This window comes from Neophocaena asiaeorientalis, unplaced genomic scaffold (assembly GCF_003031525.2).
Source record: "Neophocaena asiaeorientalis asiaeorientalis breed wild unplaced genomic scaffold, Neophocaena_asiaeorientalis_V1.1 scaffold110, whole genome shotgun sequence".
In the NCBI taxonomy this organism is placed as follows: Eukaryota; Metazoa; Chordata; class Mammalia; order Artiodactyla; family Phocoenidae; genus Neophocaena; species Neophocaena asiaeorientalis.
This window is the reverse complement of record NW_020175053.1, coordinates 7,484,957-7,504,397: the sequence shown is the minus strand read 5'-3', so window position 1 is coordinate 7,504,397 and position 19,441 is coordinate 7,484,957. Positions and strand designations below refer to the sequence as shown.

The 19,441-nt window shown below is 45.5% G+C and overlaps 1 protein-coding gene and 1 pseudogene across 3 annotated transcripts in view; both read left to right on the top strand.

Moving 5' to 3' along the window:
- Window positions 1–1,583: 1,583 nt before the first annotated feature.
- MAPK1 (mitogen-activated protein kinase 1) overlaps window positions 1,584–19,441 on the top strand; it is a 43,125-nt gene continuing 25,267 nt past the window's right edge. For all 3 annotated transcript variants that reach the window (XR_003005761.1, XM_024763816.1, XM_024763815.1), the window contains exons 1-4: window positions 1,584–1,603; window positions 4,014–4,076; window positions 5,038–5,220; window positions 6,955–7,144. Coding sequence is in view for 2 of the 3 variants with exons in the window: in XM_024763816.1 (XP_024619584.1) it covers window positions 1,599–1,603; window positions 4,014–4,076; window positions 5,038–5,220; window positions 6,955–7,144 (441 nt within the window). In the remaining variant the exon portion in view is untranslated. The remainder of the gene's footprint in view (window positions 1,604–4,013; window positions 4,077–5,037; window positions 5,221–6,954; window positions 7,145–19,441) is intronic.
- Window positions 10,631–12,267, top strand: LOC112412233 (non-histone chromosomal protein HMG-14 pseudogene; annotated as a pseudogene).

Genomic DNA, 19,441 nt, shown 5'->3' with positions numbered 1-19,441 from the left:
CTGCTTATGCCTCCGGCTTCAACCCCATCCGTGTCCCCTTGGGTCCCACTCTCTTGCCGCAGGTTCCCGCAGGCCTCTGTAGCTTTGCATGCACCTCTGCTTTGCCTGAAGTGTGTGCTGCCTTCTCACACCTGCCTAGTTTTGGGGAGTCGTCTTTTCACCCCACCTGGTCCGCCAGCCTTTGACCCACCCACTGCTTTCATAACAGCCTGTGCCTTTTGGTTGTTCCCTTGGATTTGCCAGTCATTCTCCTCCTCACCTTCTTTAAAAGTAGTCACCTGTGCTGCTTCCACTCCTGTCCCCACTCCTCTCCACTTACTGCCACCCAGGGTACCACACATCAGCTGATTGCAGATTCATTGAATGCTTTCCAGTTGTTGTGAAGCATTCTTGTTTGGAACTCTTTATAATCTTGGCTTCTGAAACACCACTCTCTCCTGGTGCTTATAGGTACTTCCTCACTCTCTAGCTGGTTCCTCCTCCTCTGTCTGCTCTTGAGTTCTGTCATCAGACCTGTTTTCTCCACTTATCTCTCCTCAGTAGTTCAACCCTCTGTGGCTTCCGTTAAAAATTCCTATATCTTACTCCTAACCTTGTTCTCTCTCTTTAATGCTGCTAGAAGCGCAGAGCCATCCGAATCACCTGCAAGCCTCCTCAGATCTTTAAATCAGGAAGTACAAGACTGTCATTGTCTTCCCCTACCCCCACCTTCATTTTGTGCCTCCCAAACCCAGGCCTGCCCCTCATGTTTTGTTTGCAAGGCCTGGGTCAGGAATACAAATGGAGCATCACATACCATATAAATCAAACTAAGAAACAAGAAATGTATTCTTACCCCCGAAACATAAACTTTCTTAAAGACTTGGAAGATCAGGTTCAAATTGAAAAATCTTGGGCTTTTTAGAGTTGGGTGTCAGCAGTTTGAGGAGAGCAGGCCTCCAGCATAGCCCTCTTCTCTTCCCAGCCAGTGCTGTGCCCCCCCCAACCCCCATGAGCTGGAGCTTGTGGACCCCCAGCCCAACAGTTCACGCACCATGTATACCCTGCAGATAGCTCCCCTTGGCCGCCGCTTGTGGTACACACCCTGGAGGAGCATTCTGCTCACCGCCTTGGGATTCTGGGGCTCCTGATGGCACATTCCCCGGACCCAGTAATCACCACTGGGTGAGGAGGTGCCTGATTGGGTGAGGACCAGCTGTCCCCGTAGATGGCCTGATTGTTTTCCTCTCCACATGTTGCCTCTCGCCTTCTCTGTGCCCTTGCTCCTCTTTCAAAAGCCTGCTCATCTTTCAGGGTATGGTTTCTACAGGCCTCATCTTTTAATCCTCTCTTTGTTGCCCTTATTTGGACTTAATCTACCCAGCTTCTCCTTGGGTTTCAGAAGTGCTTTACTGTGATAAAAGCAGTGCATGCTGTCTGTTCCTGTTTCCTTCCCTCACTAAATTGCCAGTTTTTTAAGAGCAGGATCGCTGATTGGCTTTGCCCCCAGTACTAACACGAAGTCTCAGAAGTGGGAAGAGCTTGACAAGTGTGGCTTGAATCCACTGCAGCTCTGGCGTCACCCTCCTGTTGTTGTGGTAACCCTGTCAAAACAGGAAATGAGGTTAGTTTAGCATGACTTGTTCATAATTGACTCATGCTGGTTCCCTTTTCTTCCCTAAACGATCACAAAATGTCTGTTAAATAATCTACTCCAGAATTCTGTGGGCTTCTACTTCCACATTAACTGGTCAAGTATAGTTCTGGAATCTCTGTTCCCACCCACCCTGGCCCTGGAATTGACCATGCATTTGGAGAGCCCTGGCTCCTTTTTTTAATTGCTCTCTTAAGAATTGCTTGATGAACAATATGCCAGTGTACAGTTTAAGTTTTGACATATTATACACCCATTAAGCTATCAAAACAATTAGATAATGAACATTCATCGCCTCCAAAAGTTATCTAGCTTCCATTTCCATTTGTATAATCCCTCCCACCCAGCAGCCCCAGGTAAACCCTTCTGATGTGCTTTGTGTCCTCATAGACTAGTTTGCATTTTATATAAGTAGAGGTACTTTTCTTTTGGTCTGGCTTCACTCAGCATAATTATTTTGAGATTCATCTGTGTTGTATATATCAACAGTTTGTTTCCTTTTATTGCTGAATAGTAGGAATCTACCGTTTTAAGAATTGAATGTGCTCACCTCTGGGCTTGACCTCCCATTTCCCACCATTTATGTATCTCAGGATAGAATTCATCTGGGACTTGAAGCTGCATTTATGTAAGATGACTGGGTGCTCTCAATAGCTTGAGCTCCTCAAGGGCACAGTAATAGTATAATCCTTGTATCCTGTTAGTATAACCAAATGGCTGGATAAAAGTTCCCTCCTGGGCTTCCCTGGTGGCGCAGTGGTTGAGTCCGCCTGCCGATGCAGGGGACACGGGTTCATGCCCCGGTCCGGGAAGATCCCACATGCCGCAGAGCGGCTGGGCCCGTGAGCCATGGCCACTGAGCCTGTGCGTCCGGAGCCTGTGCTCTGCAACGGGAGAGGCCACAACAGTGAGAGGCCCGCGTACCGCCAAAAAAAAAAAAAAAAAAGGTTCCCTCCTTTACTTAGGGTGTGTGTCTGTGTCTGTCTATCTGTCTGCACCTCTCTCTCTGTTTTATTTATTTATTTACTTTAAATTTATTTTTTATTTATTTTTGGTTGCATTGGGTCTTTGTTGCTGTGCGCAGGCTTTCTCTAGTTTCAGTGAGCAGGGGCTACTCTTCGTTGCGGTGCATGGGCTTCTCATTGCAGTGGCTTCACTTGTTGTGGAGCACGGGCTCTAGGTGCGTGGGCTTCAGTAGTTGTGGCACACAGGCTCAGTAGTTGTGACTTGTGGGCTCTAGAGCACAGGCTCAGTAGTTGTGGTGCACGGGCGTAGTTGCTCCGCAGCATGTGAGATCTTCCAGGACCAGGGCTCAAACCCGTGTCTCCTGCATTGTCAGGCGGGTTCTTAACCACTGCGCCACCAGGGACACCCTCTCTCTGTTTTAAATAACATACCCAGTTCCAATTTCATCACTGAGTGTCAGTCGGTACTGTTGGAGGGGCACGTTGACCATAAGCCCCTCTCCCCAAGCAGTCTTATTCTCAAAGGCAAGTTTATGCCCGTGTTTGTTTGACTACCATGCTTCAGTAAAACTGGATATTTATTTATTTATTTTAAATTTTAAAATATTTATTTATTTATTTTTGGCTGCGTTGGGTCTTCGTTGCTGTGTGCGGGCCTTCTCTAGTTGCGGCAAGCAGGGGCTAGTCTTCCGTTGCAGCGCGCCGGCTTCTCATTGCAGTGGCTTCTCTTGTTGCGGAGCATGGGCTCTAGCTCTGTGGGCTTCAGGAGTTATGGCATGGGGGCTTAGTAGCTGTGGCTCATGGGCTCTAGAGCGCAGGCTCAGTAGTTGTGACACACGGGCTTAGTTGCTCCACGGCATGTGGGATCTTCCCGGACCAGGGCTCGAACCCGTTTCCCCTGCATTGGCAGGCGGATTCTTAACCACTGCGCCACCAGGGAAGCCCTGGGTATTTATAATTTTGAGTGTAAACCAATATTTTATAACTATTTTAACCTGTGTTCTCTTTTGTTGAACTCAGGCTCTAAAATCTGAATTACCAAAAAAGTTTTGATTTCTAATAGTATTTACTCCCAGTGTTGAATAAGCTTGCTTGAACGACATATCCCTTTGCCTGTCTACCTAAAAATCAGTGGTTTGGGCCTTCTTGCAGCAAACCAAAGCAAAATAAGATTTGAGTAGCTATTCTTTTATTTAAGGAAATAGACATCATTTCAAGGTGTTGGGGTACCCGAGTGCGATGTATAAATGGTGTGAGAAAACTGAAGCTGAGTGAGACAAGGTCCCTCCTACAGCATAGTTTTGTGGTAGAGTCAAACAGATGCATCAGTAATTCTCAGTATAAGTAGACTGATAGATATCATTATAGAAGCACAAACTTGAGAATAAACTTATTTTACTGTTTCCTGTTTCTAGCACTTACCCAGAGGAGACCAGAAGTAATGTCTTACTGCCCGTCCGTGTTCTTTCATTGCTTCGGTCAGTGGACCAGATGTTGATACTTGTTAATATGAAAAGCTCTTACAGAAAAGATTCAATAGAATATTGTTCATAAAGATAGTAGTAATATTCAAGATTCAGATTCATCATAAAATTGAAGATAAAATTATTATTGCTTCTGCTTGGAATTCTATTAAGTCAGACCTTCAGGACAACTTGGAAAGAACTGGGCCCTATGTTATGGCTGTGAAGGTATTTTTTGAACAATACTTTTTAGGTTTTGTTATAAGACTACCCAAACATCTTGATTAAATTTCTTGTGGGGGGGGGGAGGAAGAAATAGTCATGTCATTTTGCACGTAAGACAAAGTTGTTGCAAGCAATCAATGCATCCTCCTGCCCCACCTTTTAATTGAAGTATAGTTGACTTACAATATTAGTTTCAGATATACGGCATAGTGATTTAGTATTTTTACAGATTATGCTCCATTGGAAGTTATTACAAGATAATGGCTATAATTTCCTGTGCTATGCAGTATATCCTTATTGCTCTCTTGGGTGCATTTTTGTTCGGGTTGAAGATGTGGTTGATGGTCAATTGATTGTTTCTGCTGAGTCAGTGGAATCTAATCCAACAGTAGGAAGTTGTTTTGGAGGCAGAAATGATTGCTCTCACCAGAATGCAGTTGCTGTTAAAAACAGTGGGAAAATGGCTTATGTGTGTCATACGCCCATGTTCCTGGGTTTATGAAAATGGGCATCTGTACAGTTCCCAGGGCCAGGCCCTCTGTTAGTTTTGAGATTCTGTGTGTGCTGCGTTTTGCCAGCCGCATCCTCCCTAGCTTAAGGCCTCTTTGTGGATTATACACATGCTTCCTTCACGTGTATGAAACAAGTGTTTGCCCAGAGTGCTAAACATTTAATACTTTACCGCCTTGTTCTGAGAACTGTTTTTAATGCCATCTCCCCTCCTCCCCTCCTTTTTTATTTATTTTTTTAGCTCTGCTTATGATAATGTCAACAAAGTTCGAGTAGCTATCAAGAAAATCAGCCCTTTTGAGCACCAGACCTACTGCCAGAGAACCCTGAGGGAGATAAAAATCTTACTGCGCTTCAGACATGAGAACATCATTGGAATCAATGATATTATTCGAGCACCAACCATTGAGCAGATGAAAGATGTGTATCCTTTTCAGGCAGCTGCTCCACTGCTCCGTCACCTGGTTGAGTAATGTAACTGGACGTGACTGCACTTATGGGGTGGAGGAAAAGTAATAAAGCACATTTAAGGGGAAACTGTACTTTGCTTGTCATTTACTGTAATACTTGCATCATTTACATTTTTTCTCTGATTCATTTTTTTCATTTGTCAGTAACTGATTTTAGTATCTTTTTGGCAAATCCAATATTTTCTGTCAGTTTCAGTAAAGATTTCCTTTAAGTGTATAGTGGAAAATTTTGGAGAACACCTTTTCCAGTCACGTGTTTGCCACTCAAGGTATGGTTTGTTATGATAGTGAAAAGGAAAGAGCAGTCGACTGTGGAAGAGGGTGCCCTGTACAGCACCTGGTCAGGTCCATACTGTCCTGATCTTAGCGCCATTTCACATCTGGGTCCAGTTTTCTCATTTTTAAAACTGGCATGCTTGCCCTCATGATCTACAAGGCTGGCTCAGCTCTGAAGTTGTGTGATTAACTATGACAAACATTTAGAAATCTGGACTAAGCAGGTAAAGGCTTGAGTAAAGGAGGCTGCCTGGGTAAAGACTGTGTTTGAAAGGTACAAGTGTGAAGTGTGCTGAGGAGGACCTGATGGGAGAAGGTTCCGGTTCTGGCCGCAGCAATGTTCCCACCAGTTTGCCCACTTCGCATTCTGCCCCTCCAGGGAGAGGCAGCTCACTATCTCCAGGCAGCCTTTCCATTTTTATTTTATTTATTTTTATTTTTATTATTATTTTTTAGCCTTTCCATTTTTAGACAGCTCTGTCACTAAGTTCTGATGATATTTTAAACGAAATGCCTCCTCCTGCCATCTGTTGTCCTGCTTTACCTTTTGCCTTGAAAATCACATCTCTGTCAGATGACAAGTTTTCCAGTCATGTTTCCTTCAAATTCTGTACCATGTCTCATCTAGCATGAATCTGTAGATGTGTAATATTTACACAGAAATGAATAAAAGAAATGCAAAAACACTAATGAAATAATATCGTGGTGAAGTTAAAACCTAGCCGCTTTTCTAATTTATTTTCTGTGGGAATGAATGAAGTTAGCCATAACTAAAATTTTATATGCTGAGATACACGGATAGGCAGGAAAACAAGAGGAGCTCAACCAGGACAGGCCCCTACCTAGCACAACTTCCAACAGTCTTACATACTTATTTATACTCTTAACCTTAACTGAAGAGTGAAGCAAATAGACTGAGGGTTGAGTTTAGTAGCAAATGTGTTCTAGGCCTGTGTTTCCAAAAGTTTTATGGTTGATTTTTGTCGAGAAGGAGGGGGACAAGAAGGGAGGTAAAAGAACAGTGACGTTTTGAGTTGTTGCTAGGCCAGAGAGGAGGGAGTGCCTGGTGCTGGCCCCCACCCTCCCCCAGCCCTTCCCAACAACCCCAGAGGGCGTCTGTTGATGGTGGACAGCTTGGAGACCAGGACTCATCCACACCACCTGCGTCAGGTCTCCGCTAGCGCATCACTGCGCATATCAGGCAGGTGTGGTGCCTGCTGTCTCACAGGACCTAAGAAGGAGTTCACGACTTTCCGATTCCTTCTGTTGAGGTGTACCAAGTTTTCATCAGGTTCTCATTTCCCTCCCGAGCCTCATGATGTCATAATGGACCCTTTGGCTTCGTTTTGTTTTCAGTGCTTTGCTAAGTGTGACCAGCTATTTTGTTGTGTTACCTTAACCTTTCCAAACAGATATATAGTACAGGACCTCATGGAAACAGATCTCTACAAGCTCTTGAAGACGCAACACCTCAGCAACGACCATATCTGCTATTTTCTTTACCAGATCCTCAGAGGGTTAAAATATATCCATTCAGCTAACGTGCTGCACCGTGACCTCAAACCTTCCAACCTGCTGCTCAACACCACCTGCGATCTCAAGGTCAGCTTGGTTATTTATTCTTAGGGTGATATCTGTTGAAAAACTCATGTTACTGGGGCATATTTATATTTATTGTTATTCAGATTTAAAATTACACCAGAAATACATGAAAACATTTATGGCAAAAAAAAAAAAATGCAAGTAAAGGGTGCTAGTTCTCTTTTCTTCTCCATCCCATTGCTCCTCCTTCTCCAGAGGTAACCACTATAACAAATTGGTGTATTTTCATCCAAAGTTTTTTCTGTGCTCTTACATACACATGTACTTTTTTACTTATGTATGTAAATAGGATTATGTGTACATTAAAAGATCTATTTCATTGGTCACCTTTTTCTTCGATAAATTTTATACAGTAAACACTCAGAAAACAGCAGAAAAGTTGACCTTAATGATTTCGATTCCTAAATAATGCATTCCCAATAAATAGGAAAACCCTAGATCCTTTATAGTCCTTAGAGTTCTCTTAAAAATGGACAGCATTGGGCTTCCCTGGTGGCGCAGTGGTTGAGAGTCCGCCTGCCAATACAGGGGACACGGGTTCGTGCCCCAGTCCGGGAAGATCCCACATGCCGCGGAGTGGCTAGGCCCGTGAGCCATGGCCGCTGAGCCTGCACGTCCGGAGCCTGTGCTCTGCAATGGGAGAGGCCACAACAGTGAGAGGCCCGCGTACTGCAAAAAAAAAAAAAAAAAAAAAAAGGGCAGCATTTATATATATTTCTATTTTAATACATGGCAGAGCTAAATAAGGAGGGAGGTCTACAGCTGTCTCCAGTATGATGAAGGGAATGTGGATTCAGTCTAGTAAAAATGCATGTGAATTTAAGACCTAGATGAATGAAATGACATCCCATGTTCATGGATTGGAAGGCTTAATATTGTTAAGATGACAGTACTTCCCAGTTTGATCTACAGGTTTAATGCAGTCCGTATCAGAGTCCCAGGTGGCTTTTTTTGCAGAAATGGGCAGGCTGATCCTGAAATGCATATAGAAATTCAAGAGACCCAGAATAGCCAAAACAGTCTTATGAAAGAGCAAAGTTGGAGGACTCACACTTCCTGATTTTAAAACTTACTACAAAACTATAGTAATCAAGACATTGTGATACTGGCTAAGAGTAGGCATATAGCTCACTGGAGTAGAATTGAGTCAATAAATAAACCCGTTTTTTGTTTTTTTTTGTTTTTTCATTCATTCATTCATTTAGTCATTTATTTTCGGCTGCGTTTGGTCTTTTTTTTTTTCCCGATACGCGGGCCTCTCACCGTTGTGGCCTCTCCCGTTGCAGAGCACAGGCTCCAGGCACGCAGGCTCAGCGGCCATGGCTCACGGGCCCAGCCGCTTCGCAGCATGTGGTATCTTCCCGGACCGGGGCACGAACCCATGTCCCCTGCATCGGCAGGCGGACTCTCAACCACTGTGCCACGAGGGAAGCCCCGCGTTTGGTCTTTGTTGCTGCGTACGGGCTTTCTGTAGTTGTGGCAAGTGGGAGCTACTCTTCATAGCGGTGCACAGGCTTCTTATTGCAGTGGCTTGTCTTGTTGCGGAGCACAGGCTCTAGGTGCACGGGCTTCAGTAGTTGTGGCATGCATGCTCCGTAGTTGTGGCTTGCGGGCTCTAGAGCACAGGCTCAGTAGTTGTAGCACACAGGCTTAGTTGCTTCGCAGCATGTGGGATCTTCCCAGACCAGGGCTCAAACTCGTGTCCCCTGCATTGGCAGGTGGATTCTTAACCACTGCGCCACCAGGGAAGCCCCAACCCATACGTTTATGATCAACTGATTTTTGACAAGAGTGCCAAGATCATTCACTGGGGAAAGAATAGTCTTCACCAAATGGTGCTGGGACAATTGGATAACCACATGCAAAAAAAAATGAGTTTGGGCCCCTCCCTGCCTGTACTATGTACAAAAATTAACTTAAAATGGATTAGAGATCTAAGTTTAAAGGCTGAAACTAGAATGCACTTAAAAAACACGGGAGTAGGGGCTTCCCTGGTGGCGCAGTGGTTGGGGGTCCGCCTGCCAATGCAGGGGATGTGGGTTCATTCCCCGGTCCAGGAGGACCCCACGTGCCGCGGAGCGGCTGGGCCTGTGGGCCATGGCCGCTGGGCCTGCGCGTCCGGAGCCTGTGCTCCACGGCGGGAGAGGCCACAGCGGTGAGAGGCCTGCGTACCGCAAAAAAACCCACAAAAAACACAGGAGTAAATTCTTACAAACTTGTGTTAGGCAAACTTCTTAGACATGACACCAAAAACACAAGCAACAACATTTTTTTTTTATAATGGATTTCAGGGAGTTCCCTGGTGGCCTAGTGGTTAGGACTCAGTGCTTTCACTGCTGTGGCCTGAGTTCAATCCCTGGTCGGGGAACTGAGATCCTGTAAGCTGTGTGGCGTGGCGTGGTGTGGCATAGCCAAAAAAAATATATTTCATCAAGATCAGAAGCATGCACTACAAAGTAAATCATCAAGAGAGTGAAAAGACAACCCCCAGAATGAGAGAAAATATTTGTAAATCATATATGTGATAAGAGATTTATATCTAGAATATATGAAAAACTATTACAGCTTAACAACTAAAAGATAAGTGGCGGGGCTTCCCTGGTGGCGCAGTGGTTGAGAGTCCGCCTGCCAATGCAGGGGACACGGGTTCGCGCCCCAGTCCAGGAAGATCCCACATACTGCGGAGCGGCTGGGCCCGTGAGCCATGGCCGCTGAGCCTGTGCTCCGCAATGGGAGAGGCCACAACAGTGAGAGGCCCGCAATGGGAGAGGCCACAACAGTGAGAGGCCCGCGTACTGCCAAAAACAAACAAACAAACAAAAGATAAATGGCACAATTTAAAAGTGGGCAAAGAATCTGAAAAGACCAAGGATCTAAAGAAGGTATACAAACAACCAATAAGTACATGAAAAGATGCTTGACATCATTAGTCAGTGGGGAAATGCAAATCAAAACCACAGTGAGATACCACTTCACACACACTACGATGATATAATCAGATGATAAGTGTCAGCAAGAATTCGGCCCCACGTGTATACCTGAGTAGAATGAAAACATGCATCCGCACACAGACAGATATAGAAATATTCATAGTGGCGTAATAGCCCAAAGGCGGAAATAATTCAGATGTCCAAATGACGATGGATAAATAGAATGTGGTGGATCCATACAGTGTAATAAAAAGGAATGAAGTACTGATACGTGCTACAATATGGATGCATCTTTTTTTTTAATGAGTTATTTATGTTTTATTTTTGGCTGCATTGGGTCTTCATTGCTGCATGTGGGCTTTCTCTAGTTGCGATTAGTGGGGGCTACTCTTTGTTGCGGTGCGCGGGCTTCTCATTGTGGTGGCTTCTCTTGTTGTGGAGCACGCACGGGCTCTAGGCACACAGGCTTCAGTAGTTGTGGCACATGGGCTTAGTCGTTGTGGCTCGTGGGCTCTAGAGCGCAGGCTCAGTAGTTGTGGCACACGAGCTTAGTAGCTCCACGGCATGTGGGATCTTCCCGGACCAAGGCTTGAACCCGTTTCCCCTGCATTGGCAGGCGGATTCTTAACAACTGCGCCAACAGGGAAGCCCAATGTGGATGCATCTTGCAAACATTATTAAGTATGTGAGGGAAAGAAACCAGTCATAAAAGATCACGTATTGTAGAATAGATGTGTCTGTAGAGATGGAAGGTAGATAAGCAGTTGCTGTGGGCTGGTGGGATTGGAGAGGCATTGGGAGAGACTGCTGATGGGCACAAGGTTTCTTTTTGAGGTTATAAAAATGTTCTAAAATTGGATAGTGGTATTGGTCATACAGCTCTGTGATATAATACCAAAAACCATTGAACTGCACACTTTAAACGGGAGAATTGTGTAGTATGTGAATTATATCTCAATAAATTTGTTTGAAAAGTACATATAGATGAATAGCAGTGATCATTTTGTGGACTTCACTTCCACAGACGTTCCTGTGGGAAGCTGTGTAAGGTATACCTGGCAAGGGAGTTGAGTGTCTGTCCCTGCAGTCTGAAAACTGATAGGTCAGGGGTCTGATAAGCAGTAGATGATTGCAGTACTGTCTGCTGTAACACACACAAAGGAGAGAGGTGAGTTGGTTCTGGCCAAGCTGTGAGGCATCGGGAAGGATTGTCGTGCTGTCCCTCTCAGCATGTCAGGCTTGCAGTGGGCGAGTGGCTGTGTTGGGCACAGGCAGAGGGAACAACAGAAATATAGTAAGAATAAGAAGTAAGGGACGAGTGCACCAACACTGAGGCCTGCGCTGTGTGGCTGCAGCTTTGGTGATCACTGAAGTGTTGATCATGAAGAGCCTTCTGGAACTATCTAAAAAAGCAGTGGGTCCTGTCATCAGGCAGTCATCTTATCTGCTGTCGTTGGGTGTTTAAAGCAGGATGGCAGATGTCCTGTGAGACGTTGTGGAGGACAGCTTCCTGCATCAGATATGACTCGGTTGGACTCTGTCACCTCTTAGGATCCTTCTGAGTTAAATTCATATACTTCCTACATAGGGTGTAGCCAGATCCCTGTGCATGGATCTGTGCAAATGAGAGCCAGGTTGGCACACGAGGAATGGCCGTACTTTGTCGGCTCTTAGTGATTTTCTTGAAAACTTACAGTGAAGAGCGGCCAGGTAGCCCAGCTTCGTGAAGGCTCTCGGCGCGCCACGGCCCCCAGGCACCCGGCACGCGCCCGCCCCACCACCACTATGCCCAAGAGGAAGGTCACCTCCGCCGAGGGGGCGGCGAAGGAGGAGCCCAAGAGGAGATCGGCGAGGTTGTCAGCTAAACCGGCTCCTCCAAAAGTGGAAACGAAGCCAAAAAAGGCGGCAGGAAAGGATAAATCTTCCGACAAAAAAGTGCAAACAAAAGGGAAAAGGGGAGTGAAGGGAAAACAGCCAGAAGTGGCTAACCAAGAGACTAAAGAAGACTGACTTACCTGCAGAAAATGGAGAAACTAAAAATGAGGAGAGCCCAGCTTCTGATGAAGCAGGAGAGAAAGAAGCCAAGTCTGATTAATATCACACACCTGGTCCTATCAGTGGTCCGTTTCCCTTCTTGTACAATCCAGAGGAATATTTTTATCAACTGTTTTGTAAATGCAAGTTTTTTTTTTGTTTTTTTTTTTTTTGCTGTACACGGGCCTCTCACTGTTGTGGCCTCTCCCGTTGTGGAGCACAGGCTCCGGACGCGCAGGCTCAGCGCCCATGGCTCACGGGCCCAGCTGCTCCGCGGCATGTGGGATCCTCCCGGACCCGGGGCACGAACCCGTGTCCCCTGCATCGGCAGGCGGACTCTCAACCACTGCGCCACCAGGGAAGCCCCTAAATGCAAGTTTTTTAGTAGCTCTAGAAACATTTTTAAAAAGGAAGGAATCCCGCCTCATCCCATTTTTTAAGTGTAAATGCTTTTTTTTTAAGAGGTGAAATCATTTGCTGGTTGTTTATTTTTTGGTACAACCAGAAAATAGTGGGATATTAAATATGCGAGGCTTTGATTGTCTTGGGTGTCAGCTTAACATTCCACAGATGGAGGGTAGCTTTTATATCCTATAATACAAAGCATACTAAATGGCAGTTTGGAGTCAGTTGTCCATTTAATGTCTTAAACACTTTAAATTACTTCTCTTCCCACATTGTTTTTGGTAGAATTGTTTCCTAAAGCAAACCACTCACCCCTTGATCTTGGCTCTCCTGGGCAGAATTTTGTGCACTTTGTAACATCTTTGGTCATGGTAGTCCAGTTCTTCTAGTAACTGTTAATGTGCTGTGACGATTGACAATTTGAGTATGTAGTGTATATGATATTAAATTGTGAATTAGTGGGACTTACGATGTAACAGCATATCAATATTTGAAGATATTGGTACTTGATATCCTTTGAAGGAAAATTTGCCCCCAAATTTTAAGCTGGAAAGTCACTGGAATAACTGTTCAGAAAAGAATCACAACTACATGATTTTTTAGGTTTTTGGTACATATGTTGAGAATTGTGTACAAATTGAAATGTCTGTGTACTGATCCTCAAAACAGCCAATAAAATCTCAATTATGAAAGAATTTCTTGAAACACATAAAAAAAAATTACAGTGAATATTTTTATGTCTCCTAGTGCTTTATTTTCTTTCTGTTTCTTATCACAGTCCTTTTATGGCAGATTGCTTTTGTTTGTTTTTGGAGAGCCATTGTTAATATTTTAAGTATGTAATATTTCTGGGCAAAGTTGACTTTTACTTTGACTTGAAAATGCTCATCCTTAAGAAGAAGCGCAGAACTAGACTACTTTGTCTGTTGTCTCTTCACTGTTTGTGGACTTGTCTTTACCTCGGGCCATTTTATTCACTGCTCACCAAAATGGACACCCACACTGATATATATGTCTTGTTGGCCGTCTGCACAATCCAGGCATTGTTTTCAAAACGCAATTTTAACACACACTCAGAAACACAATAGGATGTTTTAGATATTTACAGCAGTGAAATTCACCCACATTTCAAAATGTCCATGTGGGATGTACATCATCCACATGGGCATGAATATTCAGGAGAGACTCTCATTCCAGAGATGAGTGTGGTATGTCACCGAGTCACCGATTTGCCGTGGGAGCGTGTCCAACAGCCGGGGCACATGCACGTGGGAGGGTGGAGCTCTGGACTCACCGAATGCCCATCACATCCTCAGACCTTGCGGTGACCGTGATGCTGTCCCACGAGCCCTGTACCTAGAAAGTTTGTGACCAGTGGCCTTACTGACTTGTTATTTGGTCCTTTTTGAATTTTCAAGTAGGTAATAATGTCACATTTTCCATTAGCTTCTGTGTTACTAAGTATTTTCTAGTCTCGAGCCCTCAGGATATCAACTCTTCTCAGTGTCTTAGACCTTTAGTTTTTGGCTCTATAAACATGCTTTGTACTTGTTACCTGAAGCCCAGAGACCCAGCAGACACCAGCCTCTCAGGGCCCTCCTGAGACCCTCTCCTTGTAGGCTTCCTCTTTATTTCTGAGGGCCGCAGAAAAGCAAGGGCTGTAGACCCTATTTAGAGATTCTGCTTGCATATTTTTAATGAAACTGCAAGGGGAGTGTGGTCTCCAGCAGTCCGTGTCCTCGCCGTTTGCGTACTGAGCCCCTAGCAGCCCCAGGAGGAGTTCCAGGCTGCTAGGCTCACAGCACGTGTGGTTCTGGGTGTGCATGGGAAGGAGGACTTTGAAAGATACAAAATGAAACGTCTTGGGGGCTGGCTTTTGTTTTATGAGAATTTGAATTTGCTCAACCCAAAAAGTAGCCAAGTAGGAGTGATAGGTCATTTTATATTTCTTGTACTGTATCCTGGTTGTCTACCTTCCTTCTTATGGAATTGTAATGAATTTTATTACTTTTTTATTTTGAAGCCTTGACAGTTTTTTGGTTAATGCTGTATTAGCTTTCAGTGTTGTAGTGTTAAAGGAACTTTAAATCCCATGAGCTTTCCATTGATGACCATGAGTGGAGTTGTGAAATCTTTTTTTTTTTTAATATTTATTTATTTGGCTGCGCCGGGTCTTAGTTGCAGCACACGAGATCTTTGTCGTGTGCAGGATCTTTAGTTGCAGCATGTGGGATCTAGTTCCTGGACCAGGGATCGAACCCAGGCCCCCTGCATTGGGAGCGTGGAGTCTTAGGCACTGGACCACCAGGGAATTCCCGAGTTGTGCAGTCTTGTAGAGGTCTAAACCCTACATCACCCTCTTTATTTTTTAAATTATAATCAAAAATTTTGAGAACCTGCTGGTTCTGTGCCTTATACTAGGAGTGGAGGATACAAGTAATGGAACATGATCCTCCTTATACCAGCTCACTATTCTGAAAATTGGTAACTAAAGGGAAAAAAGGATTAAACATTTTCCCTGTCTTTCCAGTGAGATCTGGGCATCAGGGTAAGGAAATAGCCCCAGTTGATGAATGATGGCTCTTCCTTAAAATAAATGCCAGCTAATAAATGCACAAGGAATAATAAAATTAGAGAAGTCGCCATTTTGCAGCCTCCAGTGACGTAATTGATTTGTGCAATACAATCCCTGGACCCTCTGCTCAGACTCCAGTCCCTGGGTGGGCTGCCACCGCCTCCCCATATGGACTCCCTGTTCACCTCACACCTAGACCGCGTCCTGATCTGAAGCCCTCTCTCAAGCCCACCGGGCTGCTGCGGTTCCTCCCAGCCCACAATGACCCTCGGGCCACAGGACCCCTTCTCATGGCTTCCAGACAGGAGGAGCGACTGCCGCTTTAGTTCTTGTTTAAAGAAGGAAAAAAAAAAAAAGAAGGAGCTGTACTGCAGCGTTCCGCATGGAGAAGGAATGCTGCTAATTCTAAAACTTGGGCTTCCCTGGTGGCACAGTGGTTGAGAGTCCGCCTGCTGATGCAGGGGACACGGGTTCGTGCCCCGGTCCGGGAAGATCCCACATGCCGCGGAGCAGCTGGGCCCGTGAGCCGTGGCCACTGAGCCTGCACGTCCAGAGCCTGTGTTCCACAACGGGAGAGGCCACCACAGTGAGAGGCCTGCGTACCGCAAAAAATAAAATAACTCTAAAACTTTTCCTTCTTCATCTTGCCACTCTGAACAATGCAGTTTTTTTTTTTAACATTATTAAGTATTAATGTAAGATTTTACATTAATGGTAATGCTGTACCCTGGTTTTTACTTTTAAGAGATAATCAGTAGTTCAGATACTGTGAGAAGTGATCAGTACTAGAGTCTCTTGCCAGTTAATCCACCTGAGTTGCTATGCTTCCTATAAACATTTGAAATAAGGCATTTATTCACCTGATGTTGAGAGCCCACTCCACTTAGGGATAAAAAGTTAGTTGAGTATTGCCTTTTTCTAGGGACTTATATTCCAGCTGTGGGGATGGACATATATCCAGCTAACTGTCATGGATTGTGGGTATGTGCTTACATATAATACATGTCAAGCAAAGTATTACCAGAGTTCAGAAAAGTGAGCTATTCGTGGGATTGGTGTTGGTTCCTGGGAAACCTCTCACAAGAGGTCACTTTCATGCTGGTATTTAGGGCCAGGGAATGGTGAGCATCAGGTCCTCAACTGAGAGGGCATCGCGGAGTCAGGAAGGTCATGGAACTGTTGGTAGGAGCAGATGTGGCACAGAGATGGTAGTGGGAGACACCCGAGCAGACAGTGTGTGGAGGGTCTTTGCTTAAAGAATTTGGGCTTTATTTACTAGGCAGAGGGGATTGGTTAAAAGATTTTTGAGCCAGAAAGGTGATTTATGTTTCAGAAATAACACTCAGGCAGGAATTTCAAGGAGGACTCAGATTGCAGTCAGGTAAAGCGAGTCTCCCTAATTCCAGACAGACTAAGGCCCTGTCAGTTGAGATGTTGGAGGGGCAGCCAGTTGAAGAGCCACTTGGGGAGGTTTCAGCTGTGGGGCCACCCTTCCCTCACACACCCCCAGGCAGTTGCTCTGGTTTCCCAAGGTCTTCCTGTGGCTGGCATCTCTTCAGTGTTCCAGTGTCACTGCACGTGGGTCCTCCTCAGAGAGGGCTGCTCCGTCTTAATACGCACGCTGTCCGGCACCACTGTGTTAGCTGTGTCTTGCTCTATAACAATCACCTCAAAATGTAGTGGCCTTCCAAAGAAGAAGAAATTGAGGATAAAAAGACCAAGTGAAGGCAGAACACAGAGGGTTTTTTGGGCAGTGAAACTATTTCTGTATGACAGTGTACTGGTGGATACATGTCATTACACACTTGTCAAAACTCATAGAATGTACACCACCACGAGTGAACCTGAAGGTAAACTATGGACTTCAGGTGATAATGATGTGTCAGTGTAGGTTCCTCGACTGTAACAGACGTCCCGCTCTGGTACAGGATGTTGATAGTAGGGGAGGCTCTGCCTGGTGGGGGAGGCAGGTGTACATGGGGAACTCTTTGTACTTTCTGCTGAATTCTGCTGTGAACCCAAAATGGCCCTAGAAAAAGAAAATCTGTTATTAAAAAAAAAATGTAGTGGGCTTAAACAACAAGAATCATGTTTGAGCTCATAGTTTCTGCAGGTGAGGAGTTCAGTCAGGGTGCAGTGGTGGGCGGTGACTGGTCTCTGCTCCAGCCTCTGGGCCTCGGCTAGAAGATATGGGGGTGGAGCCTCAAGTCATCTCCCACAGGGCCTGGCAGTTGATGCCAAGGAATGGCCACGTGTAGCCCACGTGGCCTGGTGTCCTCACAACATGGGCAGAGGGTTCCAAGTACCCCAGTGGAGAGAGCCAGGTAGAAGCATTTTATGATTTTGTCTCAGAAGTCTCACAGCATCACTTCCACTATATTCTGTTGGTTTAGGCAGTTACAAAGGTTTGGCCAGATTCAAGAGAAGGGAAGATAGATCCTGCCCTCTTGATAAAAATTCAGCCAAAGATCTTGAAACAGGAGCGTGGGTAAGGGTTATATTGGTATGACCCTCTTTAGAAAAATTCAGTCTGCCACAGCTGTGTTTAAAGTTGCTCACACCACTTATCCTGTCTTTGTAGATGTTTAAGAATCTGATCAAGCCTCCCAAAGTGTGGCTTCTGTTACTTTGTCCACGCTCCCAGAGGTGTGTGGAGACGTCAGCCTTGGTACTTGGCCTCACTGAGCTGGGAATTTCCTATATGCTGTTTTTTTTTAATCTGGGTTTGTTTTGTGGTTCCACTGACCCACAAAAAGCTGTGGATGAAGTCTGGACCCATCCACGCTGTGTGGGGCTGAGTGTAGTAGAGGGCAGTGAAGGATCTGGGAATCCTGGTCAGGGGCTTGCGGTGCATTTACTCTGCTGCTGAGATGCAGTATTTCTTCTCTGAGCACACGACTCAGAATATGGCTTCAAGTGTCCATTTACATGCAGAAGGCAGACCAAGTGCTGAGCTTTGATTGAACTTGAATCAGAGGATGAAGTGTTAGCCCTGAAAAAAGAGAAACTGTGGGCTGTATTGAAAGTTGAAGCCACACGGAATTGACGTGAATTGGTTGTAGTCCAGCGTGGCAAATGGTGACTTCTGGATGGCTTAGAGGACCCACCTTTGCATGTAAGGCGAAATTGCTCCTCTCTTGCTTCCTGAGCTGGAATCACGCCTGCAGGGATTGTACTGCTAGTGAACTGAGTATTCCTGCAGTTCGTTTCATGGGACTTGGTAGAATAGGCTCTAAGGAAACAAACAGGGTGCAGGTATGTCGAAAGCCTCAAGATCAGTCAAGCTGAGGTTAGAGCTTACCACGGTCCCCCTGTAAAACTTACGGCCCTCCATCAGCCCGATCCTCTGACAGGCCCGGGACTGTCGAGGGTGCGACAGCATCAGCAAGCTGGCCGGCTCGAGAGGTGAGGCTGGTGCTGGGGCGCACGGGGTGGTGATGGAGGCCAAGAGGGGACTGTCAGCTGCAAGAGGGCCCAGACAGCCTCACCATGCAGCTCTGTTAGGGTGTGCTTAGAGCATAGCCTGTGGAAGAGCAACTGGGGAAGCAAATGTGCCATTGGCTCCTTTTGAAGATGCAGTGACAGTACGTCAAAAGATGGAAATTGGGCAACACAGATACGTCACTTCTCTTGAATGCTGCGGTCGAAGCAAGCAGCAGGGCCTGTGAGGTCAGAGGTGCCACATGGGGATGCCAGTGTCCAAGGCTAGAGGGAAACACTGGTGAAGTGGATGGGAGCATTCACAATCTTTCTGAATTGTCGAGAACTTCAACTATGGGATATCTGAGCAGAGGTTGATGTCCATTTATGTCTCATGAGTATCTCTGAGGTGTGTCCCTTCCTCCTTATCCTATTTTTATGGCCTGAGCTCAGACCCTTTTCACTTCTTAGGTGAATTAAAGCAATAAGCCTCCAAAGTGATCTCTGTCTTCCAGGCTGCCTTCTGCTAGACTCTGGCCTGTCTTTGTTAACATCTCTCTCTCTTTCTCGGGTTAGTTCCCCAGGAGCTAGGAATTAAAATATCCTGCAATTGTACGGGATTAAATATGTTATAGTTACTTTCCTTATACATTGGGGCTGGAGTAGCATCAAAGCGTTGAATGGTGAAAGGCCAGCAAGTACTTTTGTGAATCAGGAGAAATTAGAAGCTGGGTGTTTGTTTTTTTAAAAAAGATTCATCTTCGATATGTGAAATACCTTTTAAAGGTTTGGGAGTGGGTTTGGCTACATGGAGGGGGAAGGAGGTAGGAAGAGCAAGTGGAGGACCAGCAGGAGGTCAGGTCTGCGGAGAGAGGGCGAGTGTGGGAGAGGAGCTGATCCCACGGTGATCACCCCCAAGCGTCAGCAGCAGAG